This window comes from Sturnus vulgaris, chromosome 3, assembly GCF_052056855.1.
Source record: "Sturnus vulgaris isolate bStuVul1 chromosome 3, bStuVul1.hap1, whole genome shotgun sequence".
NCBI classification, from domain to species: domain Eukaryota; kingdom Metazoa; phylum Chordata; class Aves; order Passeriformes; family Sturnidae; genus Sturnus; species Sturnus vulgaris.
Window position 1 is genome coordinate 92,837,919 of NC_142245.1, and position 16,579 is coordinate 92,854,497.

The window sequence follows — 16,579 nt, forward strand, 5'->3', positions numbered from 1 at the left end:
TCAGATGCAGTGTCTTGGAAGAATGTTAGTCCATATCACATGCCTACTACTACTAGGATAGTCCACAGATGAAAAATTTATATAAAAATGTCTGCTCCAAGGGTGACCAGATTGTTTGATAATGGATTGCACACAATGTGACCAAGATGGATCTGAGTAAATACACATTAAAAAGTAGTCTGCAGAATTATGTATTAACAAAATCAAAGAAAACTAATAAATTTGGATCAATTGGTTTTATATAGGGATCAAAATAATTGTCATACTTTTAAAATATAGGTAATCATCAAAATTGACCATAACAGGTGATGCTGCCTCTGGAGCATCTGGAGATATGTTTTAGGCAAACCCCGGTGAGCAGTGCAAGGGGCAGTGTCTTTTCAGAGTCAGGTGTGCAGAACTGGTACTGTGGCATCCTGCCCTGTATGACTAATTGCACGAGCATTACCTTGTTAGTGAGAAGGGCAGCTGTACCCTAAAGTCAGATCTCAGGTTTCATTACTGGTGGTTGTTCTGGTTACATGCCCTTGAGGTTTGGTGGGGCTGTGAGATCTGAATGTAACAGTTCACTTAGTTTATCTTTAGTGACAATGCATTCATTCTGCTGTAGCTACTGTTTGGTAATAGCAGTGGGGAAGTGGAAGCTGCCCTTTCAAGGCTGGGATAGGAGCCTTGTAGCTTTTTTTTTTTTTTTGTGAAGATTAAGAGAGATGATCAGAGCATGTGAGCTGTGTGGTGCTGCATCCAGACCTACTTTGTTGTGCCTCTGGAGGAGGCTGGCCTGTGGCACTGAGCCAGGGAGGTTTCAACCTACCACAGACACCTATAAGAAAAGGACTACACTTGTAATAAACAGAATTTTCCTTAAAAATATGAGTCTTGTGATTAAATACATATGGAAACCCCTCCTACAGCCTGATTCTCACAGAGACTTATTCCAAGCAACTGCAAGAATATATTATCAACATACCCGTTATATGTCTGAATAATTCTCAACATTAATGCAGGCTCTGTGAGTGCTTTAAGGCACAAATAGAACCCACAGTGAGCAGAGGTCCACTGATATTTCTTTTTCTGTTTTACAAACTTTATTCTTCAAAGGAGTATCTTTTTAATAGTCAGAAAAAGAGAGATTGTTGTAGTTTTTTGTTGGTTTATCCATTACAATTCGACCACTAACTGCTATGGGAGAAGATTTAAAAAGCAGAAATAGTCAGCTAGATGCTGAACACGCACAGAACACCAAAGGGAGTTTGGCTCCTAACTTCCTTGTGCCTTTGAAATCTGCCCCAGAAGCTTTAAGTATAACAAATCGACTCAGTGCTGACTCTATTACATCTTCTTCTTTTCACTGCAAATCTTAAGCAAATCACCTATTTCACAAAAGAACACGCCATTTTCTTATTTTGCAATAGATTGCATTTTATAGGCAATGGAATAACAGACAAAGACTGACAAACTCTTTGGTGTACATGCAAAATGAAAAAGATACCAAAAATTGCTTTCCTCCTGTGCTATGGATCATACCTTACCCCCCACCTCCTAAGGTCTTTTTTCTGCTGTGGAAAGCACAGCAGTCCAGCTGAGATGACAAAGTACATGCTCTCAGTTTGGATGGATGACTAGGGATAGTCACTCATCCCCTTAACAAGGGGACCAAGGCCACCCACCTAACGTGAGCATGTAATTCCTGCAAGCTACCTACACAGCAAACACAGAACATACTCACAGATCATGATCAGATCCTATCTGAATTCTTGCTGCCTCTCATCCAGGGGCCTAAAATTACTCAAAATAGGTTTTAATCTCTGTCTCTATTGACATACAGGCAGCAAAACCTCCGAATGTCAGGACTTGGAGCAATGTAAATGCCTCCTGCACATAATATGAACTAGGGATACACTAACACCTTTATCACCCACTTCTGAATATTCTAAATGAAAATAAGGTAACAATAAATAATTGAGAACCAAGGTCCCGTGGGAAAAAAATTATCACACTACATCACTTCATTAAGGTCTTTTGAAACTGACAGACCTATTTCCAACAAACTCTAAATTGGCAATATTCCATTACCTTTTCAATGACTTTTTAAATAACTGCCCGTAATGAAGTGATCCATTTCAATCTTGTGATCCTAAGAACCCCTGTGATATGGCAGTTCCCTCCCAGACACTAATGTATTTCACACTGACTTTAGGACATTGCCATGAGAATCTGTGGGGTTTTTTTGAGGATCAAATGAATTTTGATCTACTTCCCAAAATCTTAAAAAAACTCTAATGTTGCCTGTTTTAGAAGACTCATGTTCCCTTGAGGAAGCATGGAGAGATAACAACACTCAGAATTTCTAGTTCTTCTAGTCTTCTTCTTTTTCTAACAGTAGTCACCACAAATATTAAAAAGAAATTTAAATTGATTAATTACTTAGTCATTTCCTTAAAAATATTTGAAGGCATGAAATTATTGTATGCTTAGAATAGATGCTGGTGAAAATCCTTGTTCTGATCTTCTTTCACTCCATTTTACTAGCATATTATGAAGGGCTGAAAATACAGAAATTTAAGGCAATGCCAAGTAAACATGACTTGTGTGTACTACAAAGAACTGATGATAACTAATTTTATCAGAAATCTGTCCATGTGAAAAATGACAGTGATGCTATCTTGAATTCAATCAGAACTCATCTGATTTTTTCAGATCTGCAGTCTGGGAATTAAGCTCCCTAGAAACAGAGATATAGAGACCTTATACAGGAAAAGGGAAAGGTGAATCTGAGAAGAAGATTATTTCTATGGTGAGTTCTGATCTTTGTGTGTAGAAGTCCTGCAGACAGACAAGGTCACTGATGTTCTCAAGAAGAAAAGCCCCTCTTGTGCATCTTTTTTAGACAGCGAGGAACTCTAATTTAGAAGTTAGGAAAGGAAAGGCAATGGCAACTTAGAAAGTAGATGAACTGTAAAGGACTAAGTAGGGAGGATAGATCATTACTGCTGGGAACTTGCTGTTTTAGAGCAACTGGCTAAAATTCTGTTTAAGAAGGGAATGAGAGGACAAAGAACATAACAATTAATTTAGTAAAAAAGGCTAGACCTCTCTTAGCTTCATGCATGAAGGGTAGAACATGGTTCTGCCTTCTTTCCAAATGAAAAGAAATCATGACTGGTTAAAGCAAGCAGGAATATGCTTAATCTCATTATTTATGAATATCATTATACCTCTCTTCAGAAGGGCATTTTGCCAGCTTTACTTAAGCAGCGGTTAGGCTCTTTCTCAAAACCCATCTTGGGATGGTATTAGCAAAGCCAATCACAGTCCAGTGTCAGGCCATCCAATATTTGGGAAGATAATTGAGGTTATGCTGATGGGTCAATGCTAGGAATGTTTGCATTTCAAAGATTTAGATGGTCCCCATCTAGCTTGGTCAATATGTGAGTTGAGAAATGAGAGTACATGATCCTTTCTTAATGACTCTATTCTGTTGATGGGCCTCTTAGATTTTTCCTGTGAAGACAGATATTATTGATAATGGGCTACAGCAAGAAGAGCACCTCAAATTCTTCCTTTACACGTGCAAAATTCCAGCAGGTTATTTTTGTCCCATACTTATACATATCTACAGGGAGTAATGCTGCATTGTGACTGAAACTTCAGTGCAATCAGTACTTTGATTTTATAACTCTTTCCCACTCAGCCCTAATCCTAGATTTATTACTCATATAGGACACAATCCTGTCATCACTGAAGTCAGTGGAAAGACTGCTATTTAGCTCAGGTTAGCAAAGCTTTGATGGATAATTGCAGTAAGCATTCATGTGTACTCTGTTACTTTGCAGTAACTAATGCTGTTTGCCTTTGAAAAAAAAGGGTAACCAACGTCTTCCCGCCCCCCCACTCTGAAAAGTTAGAATACATAAATGGAGAATAAATAATTTCAGTGTATCTGCATATGCACGCCCCAGATGCAGTCTCATCAAAAACTGGAAGTATGACTAAGATTAACACATGAAAGAAAAAAACACTTAAGGAAACAGTTTCAAGATATTTAAGTTTAAACCTGACATTGTCACAAAGGTTGCTTAAACCAGACTATCAAATTCTTTTTCAGTTAATACAAGGAGATAACTAGCAGTGAAATTTAGCAAGCACCTGAACAGACTGTCTCCCTCTGCAGGCCTGTACAGACTGCTCACTTTAAGGAACTCCTGCAGAAGATCCCTGAAGTGTGGATAGGCACAGGTTAAGTGATTGAGGTACATAGGTGAAATCCACCTACTTTGAAAAAATACTTTGAGGTGTGGTAGAAGCTATTTCTGCAACATCTATCGGGAAAATGAATATGAATGTGAACTGCACAAGATTATTTGTACTCCAGATGTTCTACTGGGACTGTCACAGTTACTACTTTCCAGCTTAACACATCCAGTGAGCACACCATCAGAACTCAGGAAACTGCAGCAACATCTTCCTGATAAAAAAATCACAGCAATCCTCTCCGTCCTTATTGCAAGGCCCTTTTCTTATGAGCGGGTGAAGCGTACCCAAATGTTCAGTTAGTATCAGCCATACAAACTCATTTCTTGGAACACCTGCCAAAGTGAATACATCTCTAGAGATTAAGTCACTTCAGTCAAGGACTCTTTGAGTATAAGTGTAATTTGTTGATAGTGATTATTTTTAAAACACTGATGATTGTGCACTTGGTTATATGTGCATTCTCTCCATTTTCCACTCATGCCTGTAAACACTTCTTGTGAAGACCCAGCTATTAAAAGGTAAGCCAAACATTGAATGTCAAGATAGAAGGACTGATTCTATCTCTGAAATCTCTTTCATCTGGCAACCTGGCAGAATTTAAGTCCAACCAAGCAGCCTCAAGGTATGATGAAAAAAAGAGATGCAAGACACTTGACTAACTTCTCTTGCTGACATGTTTGATTTTTTAATCTAAATATATTTTGTTCTCTATTTATGAAGCTTCCCACTTCCACAATAGTGGTCTAAGCCTCAATTGGGAGCAGTATCTAATAAGGAATATAAAATTCAGGTACCTTAGCCAGAAGAGGTGCTTATGACAACTCTTAAACACCTACTTAAGATTACCCTTGGTTTAGCTTTACACCTTTTTATTTCCTCCTTTAACCATTAACTCTTAACATTTTTTTTTCTCCTGAGCATGGATTCAAAAGTTTCTTCTGTGTTTACTTTGATTTACTTCTTTAGCTGCTTCAATGCCTCCATTCCACCCAGCCATCTGACTTCTTTCATGATCAGTATCATAATTTCTCACCATTTTTCTCATGATCTGTACTCGTCCTCTTTTCTCTCTTCTGACAACTTACCCCTCTATTTATGGATTAGTCTTTTCCATGATTTTACCTACATTTCCTTCTATTTCACTTTCAACTCCCGGGTATCAGCTCATTCTTTATGGAAGGAAAATGAGAACACAAGAAGGATATTAGAGTTATTGTAACATTCTTAGGAATCCCTCTGAAACAACTTGTTTTCTCTGATTTAATCTTGCCCTCCTTCAGGGCCCTAAGAAACTATTAATTCCTCAATCTCCCAAAACGAAAGTTTAGGAAGACTCCATTTTTGTCCGTTTGGACCTAATATAGAACTCTTCTTAAAGCAGTATAGGACTCTATCTTCATCAATTCCCTCTTAACCTGATTGCTAAGGTAGTATATTTGAGAACATACTTCTCACCCACTCTTCAAATCATTGTGTGGGTTTTCTGTCCTTGTTTTCCTTCTCTCTTCTCTCTACACCTTGTTTCTCATCAGCAAATACAAATTCAACTACCATCTGTTTGCTAATGACTCAGAGATATACTAGTCTACTCCAGACTAATCTCCTTATGTCCAAACTGAAATCTCAGCCTGCCTCTGACATATCCTCATGTATACGTAGCCATCATCTCCAATGCATCATGAATCAAACAGACAGCCTATCCTTTCTTACACACTAAACCTTTCTTTTTCAGCCAGTTAGCTCAAAATATGAGTTAAGGATATAACTTAAGTCTTTTTCCTAACACACAAGAAGATCTTTAGTTTCTATCAACTGGGCTGCAAAACTAAATGAGATGTAAGACTTAGCATGAGGAAACCACACCAAGAGGGCCAGGTTGAAGCATGACTCTTCCAAATGATTAAACAAATAGCTTAAGTTAGCAGCAGTTCACCAGATGCTAAACCAAGCACTTTCTTAATAAGTCAGTGTGTGCTCATAATTAGGATGCTGCATAGGTGTACATCATTCAGCACCATGGTCACTCAGGTAGGACAGCTCAAGGGAAGTAACTAGACTCAGTACACTTACGTATGGAGCCCTCCTGACAGGTATGACCAAAGACTCCTCACAACCAAAAATCTATCCTGTCTCAATGAAAGCAGGATCTTTCCATCTTGGACAAATGTAGTGTTGCCTTTCCCATATCCAATTAGATTTTTGCCAAAAACCAATTGTTTTCTGAGCTATTTTTGACCTCTCTTCTCTGCTTCTTCCATATCTCTCCCATCTGACAGACGTTACTACTTTTCATTCTCAAAGCCTGCTGACACTGTCACATTTTACTTGCTGTCAAAATACTGACTTACTTTTCTATTTAGACCATTATCCTAGCTACTGTTATCCTATTAGCCTTGCATAGTCATACCTCATGCTTTGCAGAATCTTCTTATGCTTAACAATAAAACAAATAATCTTTTTTTCATTGAACTACTACAACAAAGTTCCCTTTTCCTCTGTTAACCCTCCAAAGATAAAATGTTTAAACCTCTGAAAAACAGTGCCTAAGTGGAATAATGATCTTGATGTTGTCTCCTACAGGCACCCTAAAGGTTACTACCTACAAATTCCACCTTCCCTCAAAGGCAGAAATGTCTTTCAAAAGTCTCATCTTCCTAACATAAATTATTAATGTCTCCTTAAGGACAGATGGGACCAGTGTAGGTGCTCTGAAAAGAAAGTGTGTTAGAGCCTGCCTCTGAGGAGCTAAGTAGTGCTTGACAGTACTTTAAAACATGCAACGTACATTTTCCCCAACACTTTTGCCAACTGTTTCCCCTAAACTAAGCATTCCAGAGGGGAATACAATATGGCAGAGCAGGAGCAGGCCACCCAGAAGCCCTCTTGAACAATATAATGATATCCTCTTTGCTGACCAGTACTCCGTTGAAGTGTCCTGCCTGACAGCCTGTAACCACCTTTTCCTTGTTTTCTCCTTCTTTCTCCAGCTTAGAAGGCTATTGACACTTACATTTATTGGCCTGTGCTGGTAGTAAATAAAACAATGATGTGATTGTAGCTGATATTACAGATGTCATCGTTATTGTCAGTCTTACAAGAGATTCTAGTCTGGACACAACATTACTACAAAAAGGAAGCAGAGTCCAACCTAAGCACAAGAAACAATTTTTTAAACTGTAGACAGACAAGGTGGCAGGGCCTCCTTTTTATTCTTTATGGTATAACAAAATGTGGTAAGAAATATATGTATATAAAAATATTTTTTAATTGTTCCAGCCTAGAAGACTGTTATGATTAAAGAAATCATTAAATATTTCAAGTCTGAAAGCAGAGTTCTTGAAAAGAGAATGTGCTAAGTGAGAATATTTGGAACTATGATCTCTGTTTCTGCTCACAACTAAATGGCTTATGTGACAAAAAACCATTTGGCTGAAGCTGCTCATGGAGAACACTTCTACTTTCTGACTTCCTCACACTGAATTTCTGTTCTGCTGAAGACTATCTTCTTATAGATTTTTTCTCCAACATAATATTTTAAATTTTTAAGCTTTGACATTTTGAATTTCAAAATAACCTTCTGGCAGAAAGCTACAGACTTCTGTGTCCAGTGGCAAGTACAGATTGTGGCTATGGGTTTCCACAAACATCCCTTTTTAATAAGTATATAGTATGTTTTTGGGTATATTCTGAATGAGTAGTTTTTCTTGGATAGGTGCACCTTACAGAAAGATTCTTCTTCCTCCCATAAAATGACAACATAGATAGAATATAGATTCAATATTATTAACATACCAAGCTGAAAAAAAATTAAAAAGAGGAAATCTAACCTTTCAGACCTTTGTTTTATATGGCATAGAGGAACAAAAGGACAAGCTCTCAACTGAAAATAAATACCTGTCAAGCTACCTTTAAATCACTCTGATTAGTACAAATAGTCTTGACATATACACTCCCCATACCGTCTATAGGGAATAGAGAGAAATATTGCCTCTGTTCAAACTCATAAATTCGTGGATTTTATGGTAGTACATTAGGTACTTAATATACAAAAGAGATATTACAGTCATTAGGTTAGACCATATCCTGTAATTACCATGTTTAGGTACTGCAGTTCCACATTGAGCTCCTGTCAGGTTGGTGGAGATTCCTCCTGGAATGCCATGCTTCAGTTCCAGAGTCATCTGCTGGCTTTTTTGGCTTTGGGGGAAAAAAAAAAAAGTCACACAAGGTTTGTAAAAGTCACTGTGACAGCTACCTGAGTCTGTTGAGAGACCAAAATCTTCTCGGGGGGGGGGGCTATTTTGTTTATCTCAGTAAGGCACGATCTCAGGTGACAAATGGTAACGTGTTAAAGGCAGACAAAGTTCATGCATTATGGTTTACTGTCATAGGAAGCAAGAAAGGAGAGAAGGTATCTTTTGCAATCATACTGATTGTGATGTTCTGTTATTTTATTCTATCTGTGTGATATAAAGGGAAGAAATTAACACTTGCATAGCTCAAAACAGAAGGAATTGGGTCCCAAAAGTTCAATGAAGCCCAGAAAATCCTCAGAAGAACAGAAGGCCTCAGATACAGTAAATCTATGCTGTGTGAGTCAAGACCAAGAAGGCACATATTATATTATATCATACTGGAGCTTTGGCAGAATCTGCCATGAGTAGGACTAAACAGCAACTTCTCAAGAGTGCTCACTGAAACAGCATAGCAAGAAATGACACCATCATTACTGCTTTCAATTAGACACAGGCAGCTATAAATGATGCTTATTTACGACTTTTCAACTATCCCAACTTAACAAACAACACAACAAAACAAAAAATTTTTGTGCCAGATGCAAGGCAAACAATTGCTCATTTCAAAAATCTGAGCCTCAGACAACTCGATGCCAGAAAGCAAGTCTCAAGCTTGGTGCCCATTTCCATCTTTCTCACAATCTATAACAAACTCCCTCCAGTCCTTTGACAAGGATAAGTGGATGAGCCTGAGCAGCTCTGACTGGGGAATTCTGCACAGCAGCTTGACTACATGATGTCTGGTACTAACAAGTATTAGCATCATTTTGCTTTCACGAATGGAAAAAAATGAGTCCCGGAGGTGTTCTTAAAACATGATGAATGCTAACTAAAGCCAGATCCCTTCTGTGGAAGTGCTCAGAAGGCAGTGGGTTTGGGAGCTGTGGGGAAAGGCAGTGAAGGAGCTGCAGCCCGGGCCCGGCAGGGAGGGAGCGCTTGCCACGAGATGGCAGCAATGCCACGTCTGGCTCGGCAGCCTGCTTGGCTCGGCTTTTTCCTTTTTCTTTTTCTTTTTTTTTTTTTTTTTTTTTTTTTTTTTTTTTTTTTTTTTTTTCCGAGTGAGAACCACAACGTTTTTACATAAATACAAGCTTATTACAAAGTCAGCCTACCTCGTTCAGTGCCCATTCACCACCTTCATGCAACTTACAACGAGAAAACAACTTTGCATATTTATCCACGAAAAAAACCTCATCATAAGTGAATAATTACAACCTTGAAGCTACCTTTCCAAAAGGGCTGGTGTTTCTGTCTTTCCTTTCTATGAGCCTTTGTGTTTTAATTACGGATATAGGTAAGCATTAATTATGGAGTCAAGCCCAGCGTACAATGATGGTGACAATTCATACTGGATTGAAAGTCAGGGTTGAGCACGTTTTTGCCACCCGTTTGAAGGTAGGCCTGGCACAGAAAGCCTTGTTGGAATCATGGAGCATGGGGACCTGTGACATGATGGTCTTGGTCACCATTTCCTTTCCCTCGGGCTCAAGCAACCAACCCTTCCTGCTCGAAGCTGGTGGTGAGGAAGCCTCTGGTGCATACTACCATGTCATAATTTGATTGTTTTTTCTTTACTTTTGGAAAGGACTGCTAATTCCTCTAGCAGAAATTCCTCTTGGCAACAGGAGCTCTCGAGAATGGCAACATAAAGAAAAGCAGTGCTCCACAAGGAGATATTGGCTTGTCTCCTTCTCCTCAGGAACAACATCTTGTTCCGATGAACAACTTAGCAGAAACGAGCAGGGCACATTTTGGACCTGAAAGCCTTCCTCTCTCAAGAGCGGAGACAAAAGCAAAGAGTAATTTCACCTAGGACAAGGGACCCCAGCACCCGCACCACCAGCACCCCGCATGTGGCTGGGGGAGGCGAACTGCAGGCAGAGCTGGGGGACAGGACACCAGGGAATGGCAGCAGGAGCCTCCCGGGCAGGTGCAGCCCTGCAGCCACGACCCCTCTCCGCGCCGGGGGACACCGGGCCCGGGGAAAGCCATCGCTCCGCCGGGGCCTTTGGGCAGCCGGCAGCAGCCCCGGGAGGCCGTGCGGGGCCGTCCGGCGGCGCGGGGAGGCTGCGGGCTCGGCGAGCGCCGGCTGCACAGCGCCGGCCCCTTCCCCTCTCCGTGGGAAGTGATGGTTGAGTCCAGCGGCGGCGGCTTCTCGTGTGGCTGGCAGCCGCTCCGCTGCGCTGCCTGCGCTACTCTCGCCGCGATCCCTCCCTCCCTCTTCTCTCCTTATCCTCCTCCTCCTCCTCCTCCTCCTCCTCCTCCCTCTCCTCCTCCTCTTCCTCGCACTCTCCGCATCCCTCTCCTGCCGACGCCGCCGCTGCCCGGCTCTCCCCGCCGGCGGCCGTGCATGCCGCGCTGCCCGCGGCCCCGGGCGTGCCTCCCGTCCCTCCCTCGGCGCCCTGCCCTCCCCTGGGCGGGCGGCGGGCCGGCAGCGCCGGGGCTCCGCGGGCGCTGAGCGGCGCAGCCCCGCCGCGGCGCGGGACTGATGCTGTCTGTGAGCAGAGCGGAGCGAGCCGCCCGCGCAGTCCTGCAGGAGGCGCCGGGCGCTGCGCGGCGCTCGGGACCCGGACCGCTCCTCTCCGCCTCTCCTCGCCCTGTCGTGGTTATTTGGCGCTGTCCTTAGCCCCGCTGCCGCTCGGAGGACACGGTCGCAGCCGAGAAGAGCCGCCGGGGGTTTTGTGTGAGAGTGTGTGTGTGTGTGGAATAACTGCAGACATGACTGCGTGGAGGAAATTCAAGTCTCTGCTGGTTCTCTGCGCGGGGCTCCTCACTGCAGCTCAGGGTAAGATTCGGGTTTCTTGCATTGCATTCATATAGGCTGTGGCTACGGCACTCATAACCCCTCAGCTAAATCTCTGTCTGCCGCTCGGTTGAGCTCTCTCCCTCGCTTCGTTTCTGCTCCGGCAAACAGCAGGCTCCTCGAGCCTGGTCTCCCTTCTCCCTGCCTCCCACCTCCCGCCGGTGTTCCCCGAGGGCTCTGCTCTCGGCCGGTCACTTCCCCCGGGAGAAACCAGCCCCCTGGAGTTGGGCAGCAGCCGCTGCGACGCCACGAGCGGAGCCGTGCGCATCCAGCCGCCTGGGCAGCGCCGGAGTTTGGGAACACTTCGCTCTCCGCGCACGCACGAACGGCACTCGCTGCCGTGTGAGGGACAGTCCCCGGGCTGGCAAGTTTAGATCTCCCCTCCTCCCGCCTCCCCGGCTTTTGCCGTGGTCGAGGGGGAGCGCGGAGTGGGTGGTCGCGGAGAGCCGCCTCCGCCTGCTTTCAGCCGGCTCCGCTCCCCGCAAGTTGCGCGGAGGCGGGGATGCGGCGCCGGGGACACCTCCGCCAGCTGCCTGCCCGTGCCTGAGGGAAGAGGACTCCTCTCTGCTGGGTGTGCGTTGGAGAGAGTCTCCAAATTTCAGCTGGGTTTCTCCTTAAAATCAATGGGGGAGGGTGGAGAAACGAGGGGGTGACGGTGGAGAATTTGGTTACACAACTTCAGTGCTGGCCTCAGCCCCATTACTTGCCTCATCGCTGGAGACAACAACTTCCCCATTATTCACTTCGTCTCTCATTAGCCCTGCGCTTTCAGAGATGCGAGTCTGTGTGTGTGTGAGAGAGAGAGAGGGAGGGAGCGAGGCAGCTCGCAGCTGAGCACCTGTCCCCGATACAGCCTCTGTCTTCTCCCCACCTCGCTCCCGGTTGCTCTGCCTGCCTCCGGGATGACGGTTCCCCTTGCGGTTTGTACTGTCTGAGTCTCCCTTAACCCTTCCAAGGCGCTTTACATCGTTCCCACCATTTTATTTTTCTCACTGCTCTTTTCGGTGCGGGGGCGGCTGAAGCGGGGGGAGCAGGGCTACCGCGGCCCGGGTTAGCGGGCGAGGCTGGAGCCTTTCCTGTCCTGCGGGTGCCCACGGTCGGGTTCCCTCGCCCACCTCGGCAGCACGGCAGGATGCCTTCCCTCCGGTAGCCTCCGGCCGTGATCTGCAGGCAGAAGCGGTAGAAGGCCAGCCCGGGCTGCTGGGAACCGGGCAGGAGCTTTGCCCGGTCCGGAGGAGCGGCTGCGGCTCCGCACCAGCCCGATGGCATCCCTCCTCTTCCCGTATCCTGCCGCTGCCGCGGTCTACCGGGCAACGCCACCCGGCTGCCTCGGTGGGAAAGGAGCGGGGCGAGAAAGGCGCACGGCTTTCCTGGGCTGTGAATCCGCGGCTCCTGGAAATGGGGCTGTGCCCGGCAGCACACACAGCCGGGGGCGGGCGGGGGCTTCTCGGCGTGGCCGCCCTACCCAAACTTCCAGCATCTCCACCCCCCACAGCCCCAGGTGCCTCCTTCCCCGGTGCCCGCCCGGCGGGGCTGGGCAACCGCTCCCAGCCCGCACAGGTGCGGGGCTCCCCGGCGCTGCCCGGGGCACGGCCCGGCCGGGCAGGACAGGGAGCTCCGGGTCGCTGCTCCCCCGGCCGCACTCGGGGCCCGGCCACCGCGGGACGCGGGGCTGCTGCTGCCGCGACCACGCCGCTCCCGGGGCGGGCCGACACCCGCGACTCATTTGTTAAATACACTGTCGCTGGTTATACCGTTTGACATTTAAGTGTTTTCTTTTCATGGCTGACAGCACATACGAAAAGCTGGAGGCTGGATCATGGTTATTCAGCGACGATCCGACGTGTTTTGCTTGCATACAAAGGCTTTGCCAGGAACGTTTGGGCACTGCCTCTGATGCTGCTCTGCAGAGTGTAATTATACCTGCTTAATGCGAAGCAGCGACACACCCACTTAAAGGCTAAAGACTGACTTAATATTGAAGTCAAACAACAGGTTGAAGGGGAACCATCGGGGACAGTTGACATAATTCCTTCCCGTTTACCTTCCCAGGCAATTGAGCACAGGTATCTATATTTAGTCAAATGTAATCCTGAGGCTGAAATTACATTTATACTTTAGAGAGTGAAAAAACTCCTTCCTTAGTAACATAAAGACCCAGGGTCTCAGGAGCACATGAAATAATTTTAATTATTAGATCCTCAGAGCCCTGTTTTACCAGCCCTTTGCTATCAAATAATTTGGTCACTCTAAAAGGAATTAATCCAGGTTTTGCTTGATTTGGGGGTTTTATAGGAGAAAAAAGAAACAAGTGTTGAATTTCTGGAGGTGTTGCCACAGGCGTTTCCATATCTTTCAGTAAAATGACAGGTGGATTGCCTTCTACATTGTTCCTCGTTATGAAATGAAATGGAAACCCTTTGTTGCTGTGGAATTTTCTGTAACTTTTTTAAGGAACAAGGAAAGATGAAAATGAACATTCACCATCGTTCGCTGTGTTAGACTTGAGGTGCACTTCTATACATTTCTTTGGACTGATTTATTCTGATTGATGGACCTGAGTGTTTTGGAAAACATTTGGGGAATTCTTCCTTGTTCATTGTGCTTTAAACATCAAGGGAAATTAGTATGGAGTTGTTTAAAGGAACCGCTTTCCCAGAAGCTACCCTATCATAGCAATTATGCTTCAACAAGACAGACAGCATGGTGTTCAGCTATGCATGTTAAGATGGGCTTGTTTATAGAGCCATTTGCTAATTCTGGTATGTTATGTTGTAGGAAAAGCAAACATAAGAAACCCTATTGATTTTCTTGACAGACAAAACACATCAGTAAGATTTCAGTAAAAATTCAGACTGGTATAGAACAAATGGTAGATTTAGACTGAATTCAGACGAAAATTCAAGAAAAAAAAGAGTGAAATAAGTTTCTGCTGTGACTTAATGTTTGTGGACAACCTATATTCAGTAGAACCTAGATTCAGTAGAAATACATACTACTTAATACCTAGAGTAGTGCCAGTACATGTTTTCAAGGTAATTTCCTGGACGTGTTTAGATAACCAAATACAGCACCTTCATTGCCACCTAATTGCCTCAAACTAAATGTACAGCAGGCTTATGCACAGAGGTATCATTCAAATTAATGGAAATAGCAAAGGGAAAACACTTCTGTTCTTAAATTAGATGCAGACAGTGAAAGGACTCTCACATCTACAGCTCAGGATTTTGTTTAAAAAAAATAAATAAATAAATCTGTAAACATTTTATGTACCTTCTGTTTGCTGCTATCACTTTGTCAAAATAATTGCTCTAACTACATCACACAAAGTTACCACTCTGTTTAAGGCCTACTCCTGTTGGACTAAGAGTGTTTGTCTCTTTTAAAGTCTTTTTTTTCCTCCAAAGCAGTGCTTTTCAAAATGTGTGGCTGGTCTCTCTAGAGAGGCTCCATTCTCTTCCAGAGAAGACTAAAGCAATTCTGGGCAAAATGATCTGAAAAAAGGGAATTTTTAAAAGAACATCAGAGCGAGGTATTGAACACCCAGCTGTAAAACTGAGTATTTGATGGATGCATTCTCCATCCCCCAGCTCAATGAGGAATTTGACATAGAAAGACATAGCATAGAATAATCCAGCTCTGACCATGTAATATTTTAAAGTAAAAATTCATTTACCTTTTGGTAAGATCTGTATCTGCCCTATTTTTTGCACCGAGATATGTATATGATATCCTTAACTATGTATAGGAATAGGAAACTTGGTCACCTTGAATATAATGTAGTAGAGAGCATATGAATTCAACAAAGATTCCCCAAGCACTCATTTTAGACTCTTGAACCCATAGTTGAGTTTGAATTCCCACTGTCAGCCAGTAAAGATTTTTCAGTTTCTCGTGTGTGTGTGGAACAGGACACTGGTGTGAGGAGCTGGAGATGGTTTACAGGCACATAACCACACGTGGAATTTCGGGATGTATTGAAATCTGTGAGGCCACTTCAGTACCCTCTCTGATTTGTATAGATAACCTGCAGATTAATCTGCATTCTGCAGATTGTCTGTACAGCAAATCTGTCTATTTTACTGACTCTCACTCTAATGTCCCTTTATACAGACGTATGATTTTGATCTGAGAGAAGAGTTTTTTTATTTGGGAAGGACAGTTGTCATTTTTCCCCTTGCAGACTGCTTCGTCTGTACAAGCACTTAATCTTATTTTTACTCATGGTGTGGTATTAGTATTACATATGCATTGATATAAGCAAGTTTTAAAAAAGACATCTATGGCACTTACGCCTCAATAGCACTATTTTTACATCACATTATTACAATACCACTATTTTTCTAATAAAAACTCTTGTCCAAACACATTAGGAACAATCTGAAACGGTAAGTATTTTGAGTTATGCGTTCAAGATTTACCATGCTCTATAGAAAGGCTGGAAAGCCTCAGGGACCACTGTTTTCAACTTTTTCAAGATGTAATCTGTACACCTTCACATTAAACTCCCTCATGTAACCTTTCCTGGGAGAAGCAACTGCTTGATAGTGTCACAGTATAAAACCTCCAGTGGATTTAAAGATAAGATGTAATTTCATCTTGCTCAAATCTGTATTGAACCATCGTGTTTCTCTTTGGCCATGATGACATTATTCTGCTGGCAAACAGTTTTCCATGTGAGCACAGACACTGCAGCTAGTGCCGGGCTGCCTGGAGCCGGCAGGGGATGCAGTGTGGAAAGGGGAATTGCTGGTTTAGCTGTACAATCCACCGAAGCAGCAGCATAAACCTGAGACCTGATCTCTAATAAAACTCAAGTGTACAACTGGATTCAAGTAAGGGTCACAGAATAAGAATCTGGCCTCTAGTTCTCCATATGGCTGCAAAATTAGCTGTATTAGACTGAGATAAATTGGATGTTCTTCCAATTTTTGCAGTGAGCAAAGAATAAGAATCATATGGAAATTCTCCTCATGTGTATGAATCACTTTCTTTTACTTAGAAATTTTACTTTTCTACGCCAGCTATAATTTCCCTTAAACCATTTTTTATCAACCACAAACTTTTGAAATAGGGGAAAAATGGCATTAATGCCTGAGGAAAGCTGTGAGATCTTTCTTTGTCCTGACACATCTTTGTTCTGTCTGGATGAAAGACTTCATTCCACTATATGACATTTCTATTGCATTTAAGAAAATCTACACTGTATTTGTTACAAGATTTC

General features: G+C 43.5%; 1 protein-coding gene across 2 annotated transcripts in view; it reads left to right on the forward strand.

Annotated features, from left to right (window-relative positions):
• Positions 1-11,143: 11,143 nt before the first annotated feature.
• Positions 11,144-16,579, forward strand: part of CSMD1 (CUB and Sushi multiple domains 1) — a 1,072,714-nt gene continuing 1,067,278 nt past the window's right edge. For both annotated transcript variants that reach the window (XM_014869526.2, XM_088162298.1), the window contains exon 1: positions 11,144-11,337. In XM_014869526.2, coding sequence (XP_014725012.1) covers positions 11,271-11,337 — 67 coding nt within the window. In that variant the 5' untranslated portion in view covers positions 11,144-11,270. The remainder of the gene's footprint in view (positions 11,338-16,579) is intronic.